At 41.5% G+C, this 15,502-nt stretch overlaps 1 protein-coding gene across 1 annotated transcript in view; it reads left to right on the top strand.

Moving 5' to 3' along the window:
* Window positions 1-15,502, top strand: part of LOC142660837 (solute carrier family 13 member 1-like) — a 45,594-nt gene that overhangs the window by 27,701 nt on the left and 2,391 nt on the right. Inside the window, exons 8-15 of the mRNA XM_075837765.1 lie at window positions 2,798-2,946; window positions 4,824-4,943; window positions 7,054-7,152; window positions 9,850-9,951; window positions 11,257-11,357; window positions 12,972-13,099; window positions 13,482-13,643; window positions 15,315-15,452. Coding sequence (XP_075693880.1) covers window positions 2,798-2,946; window positions 4,824-4,943; window positions 7,054-7,152; window positions 9,850-9,951; window positions 11,257-11,357; window positions 12,972-13,099; window positions 13,482-13,643; window positions 15,315-15,452 — 999 coding nt within the window. The remainder of the gene's footprint in view (window positions 1-2,797; window positions 2,947-4,823; window positions 4,944-7,053; window positions 7,153-9,849; window positions 9,952-11,256; window positions 11,358-12,971; window positions 13,100-13,481; window positions 13,644-15,314; window positions 15,453-15,502) is intronic.

Raw genomic sequence — 15,502 nt, 5'->3', positions numbered from 1 at the left:
GTACTGTGCGTACTTTGTGCATAATGTGCCTACTTTGTGTACTTTGTGCATAATGTGGTACTTTGTGTACTGTGCGTACCTTGTGCATAATGTGCATAATGTGCGTACTTTGTGCATAATGTGCCTACTTTGTGCATAATGTGCGTACTGTGTGTACTTTGTGCATAATGTGCCTACTTTGTGTACTAGTGTTTAGGTAGTGTTAGCAATAGTTACGGCGCGGCAGGGTGGTGGTGGAGAAGGGGGGCCCAAGTTTGGGTAACAGCCCAGGGCCCATGGTCTTCTTAATCCGCCACTGCTCCTACCTGTCTATGGGAAGGATGCATGCACCGCGCTCCATCAGCCCGTACACCGCGCTCCATCAGGCCGCGGTGCACGCTGATATTGGTAGTTCTTTGATGGCCTGATAAGCATTGGCGGCAGTGGTGAGCGGCAGGGAGCATGGACTACATTTCCCATAACTCCCTGCATAGCCGCGCCGTCTGCAAGCACGCACCTGCGTCCCCTAGTGAAGCGGCATCTGCCTCCTCCCTTGTGTCTCCCTTGGACGTTAACGGTAGGAAGTATTCTATTCGTCGTTGGTTAGCAACAGCATTAAAAAGTTATTATGTTATAAAAAAAAGAGTTCGGAGATTTGTTGTTCTTTAAAATTAAATACAAGTCAATGTGTGCACTTTATGTACAGTGAGACTATTTAATAAAGTTCAATTATTTATTACGCTGGGTGTGCCTGCTTGTATGTACCACTTTAAGTAGTAAATGCTTTAGTTCCCTATGGGTCTGAGCCTCTCTTTTTTTTGTTCATTTTCTGTAAGACCAACACTTTTAAAAGGGCCACTGACAGATACAATTGCTCCAGCGGTCACTTAGTACACAAAGGAGTGTTCCTCTCTGCTGCACTAAGCCACCGCTGGACCTAAACAATAATTCGCTGTAAAATAATAAAATAGATAATTGACATAACTGACAATGCGTTGTGTGACATGTCCAACATTCCAGCTTCTTTCTTCTGCGAATGCCTCAAAGCTGGCATTCTCTCAACATCAGGTGGGAAGAATGCCAGCTTCCAGTCATGCGCAGGAAAAAGAAGAAGCCAGACTGCTGGACTGATGTCATGCATCGCAAGCTCACAATGTAAGTTATTTATTTAATTTTTTTACTGCTAATTACCATTGTTTCAGTCCAGTTGTGGCTTTATACAGCAGGGAGGAGCATTCCTTGCTGTACTAAGTGAACATTGGAGCGATTGATCTGTCAATGGCCCTTTAAACATATTGTACGGCTCTCGCGGAATTATATTTCAAAATATGTGGCGTTTACGGCTCTCTTAGCCAAAAAGGTTCCTGACCCCTGGTCTACACTGTATAAATTAAAAGTTCTACAACTTTCTAACATACTTAGTTATGCTGAGTTCATCACCATTTTCAAGATCTTAGTTTGCTATAAGTGAATGAGAACACCGTTGTTTACCTTCAGCGGCACATATCTCGTCTTCTCAACTGAGAAGTGGATACAATTGTATACAGACAAGGACTCGGAGGCGTAACTTGAAGCTCCCATGCAAACTCTGTAACACGGCCCACCAACTATTACATATCATTCATAGTACTGGTCTCTTATATGGGGCTTAAGGACCTTTTAGGCCCCCACAGGCTCCAGGTCCCGGATGCGACCGCCACCTCTGCACCTCCTATAGATCGCCAGATAGATACATTGTAGCAAACTAGTAGAACCATTTCTGCAGCCGTTGCTGATTTGGCTCACAGAGCATTGCCTAGAACATTGTCTGGTTAATTAACCACTTCTGAGCTGAGAGCAGGACTAGGTAGTAGGGGATGTAGGGGTCTACAACCTGTGAAAGGTCTTCTCATCTGGGAAATAGTTATTTAAAATAACCTCAGATTATGCACATGATACCCTGGACAAAACATGCGCCCAGCACTGTAAAGGTGTATATATAGACACTGTTGCAAATTTGTTGCATAAATTTATGCGCCTGTCCCTTTCAATCTGAATGGCGCCTGCAGAATGCTGCAGAAACAACCTCATTCAGGTATATGAAACTGACGGATCAGCTAGGGCTACTGCATTTTGTGTCACGTGTGGAAAACGCATACAAATATTTGTTACTGTATGGGCATCCTTGCCACATTGCAAACCACCAATGCCTCTGAAGGTTGGTCTGAAGTTGTTGCCCTTGGGCTCTGAGTGGTTTTTGAGGGTGTCCGCTCTGTATTTACATAGACAAATATTGCATATCCCGCTGTTTACTTCCAGGCGGTTAACCTCGCCCAATGTTAACGAATACTTTCCCTGTTACACTCTGTCTAACAGTTCTTAAAATGTTACGCTGAGAGGACTGGCCTCCGGGATGGTAAGAATCCCACTAATAAAGTCATAGAGTGGTGTAAGCCTCATTGTGTTTCATCTTTCCATTGCCTCCAGAGCAGAGAGAGATTTTTAGATCTTGTTTGCTTGAGTTACTCCCTTTACAGAAAACCGATGTGCCAGCCTCTCGTGGCATTTGTGAAACATCTGGTCATAGCTCAGAGACTAGAGGGGCATAGCACAGTCCGAAGTGACCAGCTGGGAGCTGTAAATAAATGATACATAAATGGTCATCACATGGCATTCAGATATTATTACTATACATATGTGCTGTGCAAAGACCCTTACTATGTCAATGCAGGTAAAAAAAATGATGTATGTGGATCCATAACATGAACTGTAGACAGGTGAACGCCCAGATCCAAGAAGATTGGAGATATTAATATATTTTTAATAAATTTTTTTGCAGACCAAGTCTGGACGGTTCTATAGGACTAAACGTGATCACATGATGTGCAAAGCTTTTTCATTGGGAATTGCATATTCTTCCACCATTGGAGGAATGGCCACACTCACAGGGACCTCCACTAATCTCATATTTATTGAACAGTTTGAAACGTGAGTAATATTTCATATGATCTGTAAGTACAATTCACATGTTTAACACCAGAACAAGAGTTGGCATTGTGGAGTGTATTAAGCATCAAAATAAAAAATACTCCTTTTCCCTTTGTTCCCACATTGCTAGTCTTCCAGCTCTCAACTTCAGCAGGGTACGGGCGAATGCTTGTGAGTGATGTCACAAGCTGTGCCCACTCGCTCCATTCACCTACACTGTGCTGGCGTCTCATAGGTGGCATCGCAACAGTGCAGGGAGCGCCACAGATTATTGATTTCCCCCCCATATTAGCACTGAAAAAACAGTAGTCTGAAGTCACGGCAACATTGGTCACCGTGACTAAGGCTGGGATCGCGGTAGCAGGTAAAATTTCTCACGCACGCTCTCGTATTTCCCCCACACATAACACCTGGTCGCTGAGGTTCCCAGCAGCAAGTCACCCTGGGATCAGCTTCTCTTTGCGGCAACTTTCTAATAAAAAGGGATTATCTAAAGCAAACAACCAGTTTATATCTCAGAGCTTAGGTTTAGTTCTCCTTTAAAGGGAATGTGTCGCTAGAAACTATAATATTTTTTTTTTTCCGTTAAACAGTTAGTATATAAATGATTACACATTGTTTTAATTTTTTTCACAAGTCAGGAAATATTATAAATTAGATTCTAATTTATAACATTTCCATGTGCTGGTCACTAGAGGGAGCAATTCCCAAAATTGCCGCATTGGCAATGTGGTAAAGCATCCTCATTGCTTTATACTGCAAATTTGGAGTAGACGCACTCGCTCTAGTGTCCTCACACAATCCCCCCTCCTTTATCCTGGCTAGTGCCAAGAGAAAAGAGGGGGTTGAATGTTCAAACCTCCTACACTGTGTGCCACCATTTGCTGAACGAATGCACAGTGTAGGAGGATTAGATACAGTGGTAATCAGACAGTATAACACTAACATACAAACACAAACATAACTTAACTGCTCCTGCCGCCGATGCCCCTAGTTCTTGCGTCTGCGCTGCCTTCAACATATGACCGGAAGTCGTCATCTTACTGTCCGGCCGCGGCTTCCGGTCCACAATGTAAATGGCGCCGGATGTCGCTCTACCAAAGACCTTCCTTTTAGTCTGTGTGGGAGCGGCGCATGCGCCGTTCCCACACAGACGGCATACGCTATAGTGAATGGAACGGCTCCCGTTCGCATTCTCTATGGGGATGTATGTGCCGTATTCCATCTCTGTATGTGTCGTTAATCAACACATACAGAGATGGAAAAAAAATGCCAACCCCCATAGAGAAGTAAAAGAAAGAAAGTAAAAAGTACAACACAAAAACACGTATAAATAAAATGTATTTTAATGACATACTAAAAGCAATATTATAGAATTATTATTTTTCCTGTGACACCGTCCCTTTAAGGTGTCCTCATGTGCACATAGTGTAATACTATATAATCACTAGTATCAGTATGACAAATAACATTCTAGAGATAGGATGACTATAACCTGCACAATTTGGAGTCCTTGGACTATGTTCAAGGGCTCTAAGTAACTACCCTCAAGGCTCAACAGACTATAAGGGCTTAGGCACCTAGACATGGACTCCCCGCCCCCCCCCCCCCTCCTATTTTTGTTTTGTTTGATTTTTTTACTTTGTTCTGCAACTAGATCATTTGAAAATGCCAAACTTGAAGTATTTCTTAGCCACGTATTGTATTCATGATATTTTTATACTATTGTAAGTCTGGCATTTAAAAAATAAAAATAAATGATTGACACATAACACGCACAAATTGAAGTTCAGAACATGCAAAATGTTTCCTTTATGTCTGACGCTGGAGTAATGTCCTAATCTGGAGTTTGGATTATACTTTTTATATCTATGCAGGCGATACCCTGGATGTCAGTTTGTAAATTTTGGATCCTGGATTGCGTTCTCTTTTCCCATTGCCTTCATCATCCTAATATTTTCCTGGATGTGGATTAACTGGCTTTTCCTGGGTTTTAGGTAAACTTTAATAATGTATTGGTTAATTCATATGAGGCGAATAAAAGACGGCAGAATCAAATTCCAGCTGTGGTTTTAAAGTGAAGGTCCAAGGGGTTGTCCAATAATGACTAGCATATGGATGCCATAATGGGTTCCCCGCTCGGAGCTCCCTCTATGAGCCAGATATGTAAAAATACTTCCCCCTCTGATGGAACCGGCCTGTCCACGTATTACATGATCGGCCACGCATTTTCCTGCTGTAGGAAATGAACGGCTGGATGAAACTGGGAAATCCGGGAACAAGACCTATGGTCATCACCTGGGCGGCTGTGTTTTGAATAGGGATTGTTTTCACCAAGGAACCCCTTCAAAAAAACAATATTGGCAAATATTTGATCAAGACACTTTGCTACTTGGTCAATTTTTTATCTAAGTCGATAACTAGGAAGTTTGTGGTGACTGAGTGTGGAGATCTGGAGTTGTCATCTGCTGACTTTGGTGTCTGTTAAGCAAAAAATTGTTCTTTTGGAAATCTAAATATAAAATACAATGGGAAATTTCAGTTTTGCCAAGGGTTTTCATTAACTTTAGTTATGTTTGATGTATTAATTTTGCTCTTGCCAATTATTAGTGTTATATATAGTTTTAGGGAGCCCCTTTGGTTTCATAGTGGTATTCAATGAATCCATATTCTGTATCCTCCCTGTGTCCCACAAAAATTCTTACAAGTAACTCTAAAGCCAAGGCTACACCTAGACTTTTTGTAGTGCTACTTATTGATTTTAACTCTTGAATGACAGCTACAGTCTACAAGATTACATGCAATTCAATGTATTCATTTGGACTTTTAGCTGTAGCTCAAGGGTTAAAATAAATCCGTAGCATTACAAAAAAGTCTAGCTGTAGCCCTGGCCTAAAGGTAATACCAGTGTACAACAGTGATCAGCGGCATCACTGATGGGAGGAAAGCAGCTTCTCCTCAAGCGGTGCCCACAAGTCCTTTTTCAGAAGTGAGAGGGACAGAAGAGCAGCACCCCAAACTACTAATGGGAATCTAATAGGCTCGGGTTTTTATTATGTGACTAACTAAGGGTTATCAAGAAGAAGCCGCCTCTAATTTAAGAGGATGGGATAGCTGATGAATGGGGCCCACCGGTGCTGCCAAATGTAATGTTTTTAGACCCAGCTTAGCAGTTAAGTGTATTATAAAACCACACACCTGTGAGCGGTATGGTGGAATTTTTGGTTACACAAGTGACCGTGAACTATAGGTCACCTAAAACATCCATGGCATGTTGTGTATGACTAATTTAATTTCTTTAAGAAGGTCTGCAGATTACCTGTGGAACTGGAAAATCCAGTATGTTCTGCCATAGGGACCTAGAAACCGTGAGATAGGTGTTGCAGTAAGGTACAGGGTTGGTGTGTGAAGGACGGCCAGAGCTGCGTGGTAGGGTGGCCTGGCCTGTTGCTTGTATTTTTTGTAATCATTCTGTCCATGCCGTAATGGTAATTTTCTTCTTCATTCCATTGTATTTTGACGGTCAGAATAGCGCAGCATATTGCATTATTCATTCCAGTAAAAAATAAACGGAAATCGGATGGACGCATTATATGTCAATGGAAGAACGAAAAAAACAAAACTGATCAGTCAAACGGGTCTTGAAGGATTATTAGGCTGGATTCACACGAGCATGTTCGGTCCGTAATTGACGGAACGTATTTTGGCCGCAAGTCCCGGACCGAACACACCGCAGGGAGCCGGGCTCCTAGCATCATAGTTATGTACGACGCTAGGAGTCCCTGCCTTGCTGCGGGACAACTGTCCCGTACTGTAATCCTGTTTTCAGTAGAGGACAGTAGTTCCACGGAGAGGCAGGGACTCCTAGCGTCGTACATAACTATGATGCTAGGAGCCCGGCTCCCTGCAGTGTGTTCAGTCCGGGACTTGCGGCAGAAATACGTTCCGTCCTTTACGGACCGAACATGCTCGTGTGAATCCAGCCTTACTGATATTTCCTATTCTCCATGAATCCTGTAAAACCGAATGCCATGACACTAGTGTGAACAGAGCGTTATATGACCCCGAGCAGGAACAAATATATTGTACCCCACATTTATATTGCAGCCTAAAAGAAATGCAGTGTTGGCGAAAATCCAAGTCTCCAACCGATGAAGATTCAAGAAACATTTTGAGACAAGAATATGAAAAACTTGGCCCCCTGAGGTATGATTTATTATTTTACATTACCATGAAAGATGAAAATACGCCCTATGTATATTTTATTGAATTGGTTAAAGTGAACATCCAAATTTTAACACCACGTCATTTTAGGTTCAAAATTCTGTGCCGAATGTTCAATATCTTTATAGCAGTCGGAGCTATAGGGTGAGATTACTGTATACTGTACTGCATACATTGACCTCAACCATAACAAAGCATACAGTAAGCTCCCTCTAGTGGTTACTGCAGGCATCCATTATGAAGATCTTGACCGCTGTATAGGAAAAATATGGAGCACCAAACTGCGAAGATATATTAATAAATTATCCAGCATAGAATTTGTTTAGAAAAAAAAACCATAAATAAAATGGTAGTCAATGGTGGACGTCTTACTTCTTAGGGATACTTATAAACTATGTAAACCTTTTTGAACGCTTTTTTTATTTTTTTATAAAAATGTATTATATGGTGTATAATACAACTTTTTAATTGTTTTTTACTTTTTGAGACACGGCTTCTATGTACCCTGTATACATAGAAGTTGTATCGTGCGCTAAAACCCAAATCCATCAGTTCAGCGGGACTGACTGCTTCGGGGACAGCGGGTCCTGCGTGTCTCTGACCCCCTCACCCCGAAACTGTCAGTCCCGCTGACCTGACGGATTCGGAATTCAGCGCAAGAACCAACTTCTACGTATCCAGGATGCATAGAATCTGTATCTCAAAAAGTAAAGTCTTTTAATAAAAAACAATTTAAAGTTTCATTAAACACCATATAATAAAAAATAGTGCTCAAAGGTTTACATAGCCTTTAAAGGGAATGTGTTGCCAGCAAAACATGTTTTTTTTTTTTTTTTTAGTTAAACAATTAGTGTGTAGGTGATTAAACATTGTTCTAATTTTTTTTTTTTTTTTCCACGAGTCAGGAAATATTATAAATTGGATTCAATTTATAATATTTCCCAGCACTGGTCACTAGATGGAGCAATTCCCAAAATTGCAGCATTGCATGTGGTAAAGCAACCACATTGCTTTATGCTGCAAAATTGGGAAAAAATCCCTCGCTCTAGTGAGCTCTGAGAATCCCCCTCTCCTTTATCCTGGCTAGTGCCGGGAAAAACGAGGGGTTTGAACGGTCTAACCTCCTACACTGTGTGTCGCCATTTTTTGAGCTAACACACAGTGTAGAAGGTTTACATACAGTAGTAAACACACACTGAAACACGAACATACATAGAAATCACTTACCTGCTCCAGTCGCCGCCGCACCCTCGGGTCCGTCGGCTCCGTCTGCTGCCGCTGCTCCATGTGCACAAGTCCGGAAGCCGCGACCGGAAGTAGTAATCTTACTGTCCGGCCGCGACTTCCGGTCCACAGGAAAATGGCGCCGGACGCCGCGCATTTCAAATTGGACTGTGTGGTAGCGGCGCATGTGCCGTTCCCACACACACGGCGTACACCAAAGTGGATGGAACGGGCCTCGTTCGCATTCCCTATGGGACTGGGGCTGCCATATTCCATGTCTGTATGTGTCGTTAATCGACACATACAGAAATGGAAAAAAAAATGGCAGCCCCCATAGGGAAGAAAAAGTGTAAAAATAGAAAAAAGTAACACACAAACACACAAATAAACATAAACGTTTTTAATAAAACCCTAACATAAAACTGATATAAAAAAAAAAATGTTGGTGACATTGTTCCTTTAAGTCAAAGATTTTGCTTGTGGTCTGATATGCAGAGTGAATTAATAGGATGAAGATTGTTCAATAAATAATTGATAGGATGAATCTTCAGAATTGCTCCCTTCATATTGTGTAATTGTATGGCCTTGTTATGGGACTGTTGTTAGCGCCACAATTTATCTCCCCTTTTTCATATTGCATTGCATTGGTTTGCCAAACTTTATTCATATATGTTCATCATTCTCCACATCAGACGGTAGCGGAGTGTGGAGGGATTAAAAGCGAAGTTTGTTTTTGCTGGTGATCCAAAACTTTGCAGGATACTTAAAACTCAGAAAGACCTAGATAAGCTGGCAGTATAGGCAAAAAACATAAAAGTAAAGTAATGAACCTAGACCACAGTCATCATCATCATATTACTGCATATATATTAAATGAAATAAACTAGGGATAACCAAAAAAGAAAAGGATCTGGGTATTCTGGTTACAAGTAAGCTAAGCAGCGGTACTCAATGCCAAGCACCAGCTGCAAAAGCAAATATGATTTTAGGGTGTATAAAAGGAGATAAAAACCTGTGCTCCCAATGTAATATTACCCCTCTATAAATCCCTTGTAAGGTCACATCTTAAATATGGGATTCCGTTTTGGGCTCCACATTGTAAAAAGGATATAAGATTACGCGCGGAGGAAAGGTGTTTCAGATATCGATATAGGAAAGGGTTCTTTACAGTTAGAGCAGTCAAACTTTGGAATGCCCTACCCGAAGAGGTAGTAGTGGCAAATACTATGTCAGCATTTACAAAAGTGTTTGATTATTTATAACCCTCAATGCCATTATATAATCTAGCAATGGATGATGTCTCATTGATCTGGGAAAGGTTCAACTTGGACGTGCGTCTTTTTTTAACCTATGTAACTGTGGTCATACGTCCCTGTCCTAACTCCAGTAACTGCTGTATAGATGGAAGAAGTGACTTTACAACCTAATGGAAACATAACTTTTTTTATTTTTCAGTTATCAGGAGGTGGTGACACTTATAATCTTCCTGTTCATGGCGTTGTCCTGGTTCACACGGGATCCTGGATTTATCCCAGGTTGGGATTCACTGTTTGGACTGTGAGTTGAGCTAGGTGGATATAAATATATGTATATTTTTTATTGTGTTATTTAATGGCTGTATCTGTTTTGTTAAGGCAGCCATTGACATAGCGACAATTCAGAGCGATCTGTCAAACGGATAATCTGTTAACATGAATGTAACATGCCTGATTCTTTCTTCCGACATCTGCGATCGAGAGGCACCTGTACATGTTAGTCGGCTGATCCTTCTAATATCGGCAAACTCTGCTGACTTTGGTCTAATTTGTATGGCCAGCTTTATGCAGGACTTCAGGGCACGGCTTTATTCTGCTTTTGCTAGGAAAATGCCTTCTAAGATTTTTGGTTTACGCCATCACCATCTGTAGAATGCTTTGTTGTTTACACTGTTTACATGCATATGTTCTGTCTTTTATCTGTATCTGTCTAAAGGTCCTCTTACACAACCCGACATTGGCCGTGTGAACGAGTGCTGATCAACGAGACAGCTCGTTGATTGGCGCTCGTTTGCTCTTTTCATAAGGAGCTATGAATGTTGACGAGCGCTCGCTACTACGAGCGCTCCTCCCCATACATTTCCAACATGTCGGCAGCACATCTCCCTGTTTACACAGGGAGATGTGCTGCCGACAAAGATAAAATTTTCAGCTGCGTAAACGATACATTGTTTGTTCATGGGCTGATCATTGCCCTTATTACACAGGGCAATGATGGGGATCGATCTGTCTGTGAACGCTCGTTGCCAATTGGCCGGTGTGAAAGGCCCTTGAGTTTACCGGTAATTGCTACTTGCAATAATGCACAATTAGGTGTCTGCTCTACTCTTTTATGCTTCCTTAAAAATCCTCATTGTTAGAAGCATAACTCACTGTGTAAACAGGGGACCTGCTGGCGACAATAAGTAAACTGAATGGGGACCTAACGATTACATGAGTGATTCTTGGTTCCCATATAGTTTACATTGGACCTTTAGACGAGCCCAGATCGACCTGTTATCAGCGATTGTTATGGGCCGAAATCTGCCAGTATAAATTAGCCACAGGGCTCGATGGATTGCCCTTAAATGTTTTTACATGTACAGAGGGGTGTCCGTCTCTGCGGATGTGCTTGGTACGACAGCTCAGCCCTATTCACTTTATTTCAAATTTGGGATTACGTTATGAAATAAGAAAATAAAATGATAGGTAAACCTTTAAAATAATTATGTATGTTACATAGTTAATAAGGTTGAAAACGGACACCGATCCAGCAAGTCCAACCTATAAGCCAAATTTTTAGAAACATTGTTATATTTGTTTTTGTTTTTTTTCTTTGCATGAACAGGAAAGGTTACAAATCGGATGCTACCTCCGCTATTCTCTTTGGCTTTTTATTATTCATTATACCTGGAAGAAAGCCAAGCTGGTGGTGTTGTAGATCAAAGGGTATGTTTATATTTTTTTATTATTTTTTTTAAACCATAATATACAGTATATTTGATTCATTGATTTGTAGGTCTGTACATAAGTTAAAATTCAAGTGTCATGCATACAGATAAATGTATCTGGGCATACATAATTATTAAAGGAAATCTCCACTTTTGCACAACATATTTACAATTATTCCACAGTCTAAATTTGCATAAAATCAGGAATATCATTGTAAATTTGCTTTACTTGTCTTGTGCCGATTTCTAATTACGTGATGTTGCTGCCGCTTTCCTCTTATAGAGAGCAGTGCATTGTGGGAGACCAGACCACAGTGACGTAGTTAGAGTTCATATTGCTAGTGTTGAATGGGACGGAGTTGCAGGAGCTGCACGGCTTTTGGACGGCTGTGCAGGTAAAAATGTAGAAGAAACAGCGGTTCTCCATACACGGATCACCCCTTCATTTACAATGTGATCGGAGCCCCACGATGAGCAAGTAACGGCATATTCTAGAGAGATGCCGAAACGTTTCCACGGCTGGATGTTAAATGACTCTCTATCTTGTGGAGATGAACTGTATATATAACTATTCCAAGAACCAGCAGAATTTTAAGTTTTTTACTTTGTACGTAAATACCGAAATAAACCTCCTATAGCTCAAAATCAGTACAAGAGAAAGGAAGGTTTTTTTAAGTAACTAGGGTTCACATATGACAGTGAACCTATTATTGTACTTTGTATCCGCATAAGGCTCACACAAAATTAGAAATTCAGGAGGATGTTCCATTAAATACTAAAGGAGTTTCGCGCATGTACATTTCTTATCTGAAATGACTGGTTTAGGCTTGTGTGGGCCATAGGGCCATGTGCAAGAATCCTGTATCTGTGTTTTGATGATGCACAGTTATCTCCCGAAAAAGCATCTATTGGGAGAATACGTTCATAATACAGAAAGCAATGCAGAAAGAATAAAAAAAACAGAGGTACAGTATGGGCCCATATCTTTGTAGAGGTACTAGATTCATGTTATAAGAATCCAAAATACGGCCATGTACACGAGGCCTAATGGTGAGCTGTCTGTTGTAATATTTTATATTTGTTAGGTCAGGGGTACTCACACTTTTTGTACTGGGGCAAGATTATGGTTTTGCTGGAGCTTCATCAATGGTCGAAGAGAAAAATATTGCTAAATTTATATTTCATTTAAAAAAAAAAAAAAAAAAAAATATATATATATATATATATATATATATATTTTTTTTTTTAAATTTAGATTTCATTTATTTAAAATAAGTATACAAATGGTTATATTGGTAAATCAGCTATTGTTGCAGAAGAGATCAGCATACGGTCACTTCTGTCAAAACTGCTGCCCATCAAAGCCTCACCTACAACTAGGGGGCGTCTTATCAATGAGGCCCCCACAGAATATCCTAATATACTTGTGACTACATCCAGTCCAGGTGTGTGATAGTGGCTTACGATTTGCCATGTAAAGCCTTCTTGCTGGAAAGTAGAAATCTCAATACTATGTATTCAATTTCTAAGTAGCAGTAATGTTGTAAGATCCACGGCACCCGACATCAAAAGTGTTATCTTAAAGTTCACATACTTTTGTTTGCCATTGTAGAAAAGCCGAGAGTGACAGCAGCGGCAGAATCCACGCCAATGATCACATGGAAAGAGTTTGAAGAATGTATACCTTGGCATATCGTCGTTTTGGTTGGAGGTGGTTTTGCTCTTGCTAAGGGATGTGAAGTAAGTGATCTATAGATGATCAAAGGTGATCCTGCAATTTCACCCCCTAACCCCCAGGATTAATATTTCTAGGGACTGTCTAACTGACCCAGCTCTTGTTCTCCAACCCATTTCCCCCATTATAACATTGGTAATAGATTGATTGTTTATGCGGTGTATTTGGCTGTGGCTATTGTTTTCACTTTACATTAAGGAGATATCCCCTAGAAATGGCGTTCGCTCCTATGATTTTGATGTCTGTTGACTTCAGGCTATGGCCTCGCTTGATTAAATCCTTCCTTCGTTCACTTTTAACGTGTCTGTAGTATCCGCGTTAAGTTGGATAGTGAAATGCAGTGTGTTTGTTTGCATGGTGATGGCAGTCTATTAACTTCTTTTCTAGGTGTCCGGTCTTTCCGTGTGGGTGGGGCAGAAGATGGAGCCATTGAGCAGCTTGCCAGTCTGGGTCATTGTATTGATTGTCTGCCTGCTGGTGACTTCAGTGACAGAGGTAGCGAGTAACCCGGCCACCATCACTATATTTCAGCCCATCCTGTCTTCACTGGTAAGAACATGTTGTAGGAATCATCATTGGAAATCTCGGCTATTATTTAGATTAAAATAATAACTGTTTTTGTATACATAAAGGGGATGTCTAGTAAACCCAATTTTTAGTTAATAGAGGGGGAGGTCCCCAATTTAGGGGCCTCACCTTTTAGCTAGATTGGAGAGCAGCTATTCCTCTGCAGGACCGAACGCATCCATGCATTACATGGACGACCCATAGATTTTAATGGGAACTGTGTAATGCATCCTTTTTCCTGTGGTAGCGCTGCAGGAGAATTTAACACTTGCTGGTTCCAGGTTTCCCCATAGTTAGTGCTGATCATTGTTGAGGACACTCAAAGGGATGCTGATTGGCTGAAAGCTGTTGACTGACAGGTAGCAGCTCGCAATTCTTCCCCCTGATGTCATGTTAAGCTTGGTATACGGCTCCCCAAACTCTTGCTCTGTGAGCTGTATAGTGCACAGCCTTTAGTTCAACCCTTTAGCCCTCCTCCCTGTACACAGGGCGGATATACTGTGGAAAATCGGCAGCAGATTACCATTTCAGCCATGTGGATGAAACTTGAAAAATTTCATCCACATGTTGAAACCTTTCTGCATGGAAATCTGAGCATGCTGCAGATTTTTAAATGTTCACATAGGGGTGAAGCTGCATCAAAATCTTCATGTAATACAAATACATGTGTGGATCGGATACGCTGCGCAAAAGTCTGCAGTGTATCCGACCCAGATACTTTGGTGAAATCCACCAGAATATACGCAACAAATCACGCTTCGCTTGGTGCATATATTAGGGTGGATTTACTACTGCGGTCGCATGTGATGAAGCGTCTACAGGATAGGTCATCAGTATATGATTGTTGGGGGTTCGACACCAGGACCACCCACACATATCCGCTGTTCCGGCTGCCTCCGGGCTCCGGATGTCCATCCTGGAAGCAGAAGGCTCCGGTAACGTAATAGCGGCCGAGCTGCAGCTCTGCTACTATTCAAGTGAATAGGAGCAGAGCTGCAGTACGGCCGCTATGCAGTGTATGGAGCCAACTGCTTCCGGCTCCAACTACTGCATATTCGTTCAAAACATACGACGCCCGGAGGCAGCCAGACATCATGTACTGGTGACCGATCTTGTGGATTGCTCATCAGTTGTCCGGTCATAGGAAAACCCCTTTAAAGGGGTACTTCATGCATTTTATATTAATGGCCTATTCTGAGACTAGGCCATCAATATCCGATCGGTGGAGTTCAGACTCCTGGCACTCCCGCTGCCATACACTTGCGTAGCGGCTGTGCTTGGTATTGCAGTTTCGGTCCCATTCAAGTGAAGGGCTGAGATGCGATCCCAGACACAGCCACTATGGATGTATAAGACGCTATGCCTGACCACTAGGTACGATGCAGCCCCTTCAGTCGCTGGGGCTGCCAGGAGTCAGTCCCCCACCGATCTCTGATATTAAGGGCCTATCCCATCAATATAAAATGCCCAGAGTACCCCCCTTTAAGGGGTAACTCCTGGAATCACTGTATGTTCTTGAGAAATATTAGTAGAATAATAAAAAAAAAGAAAGATGCTAAAAATCCATCTAAAATATAGACCTTAAAGTTTGTAACACAAATAATAAGTTTTAATTCCTAGTGAAGTTGTTTTATTTTATTTTTTTTGTGAAAGGCTGAAGGAATAGGAGTAAATCCACTCCTGGTTATCATCCCAGCTACAATAAGCGCCTCCTGTGCGTTCCTTCTGCCTGTTGCCAATCCTCCAAACGCCATTGTATTCTCATATGGTCATCTGACTGTGCCAGACATGGTGAGTAGATATTTGCCAGTTGTCTTACCCTAGTGGGGGTTTTTTTTTTT

The sequence above is a fragment of the Rhinoderma darwinii genome, chromosome 9 (assembly GCF_050947455.1).
Source record: "Rhinoderma darwinii isolate aRhiDar2 chromosome 9, aRhiDar2.hap1, whole genome shotgun sequence".
Lineage (NCBI taxonomy): Eukaryota > Metazoa > Chordata > Amphibia > Anura > Rhinodermatidae > Rhinoderma > Rhinoderma darwinii.
The sequence above is the reverse complement of the archived record's forward strand: the minus strand, read 5'-3'. Positions and strand labels throughout refer to the sequence as shown.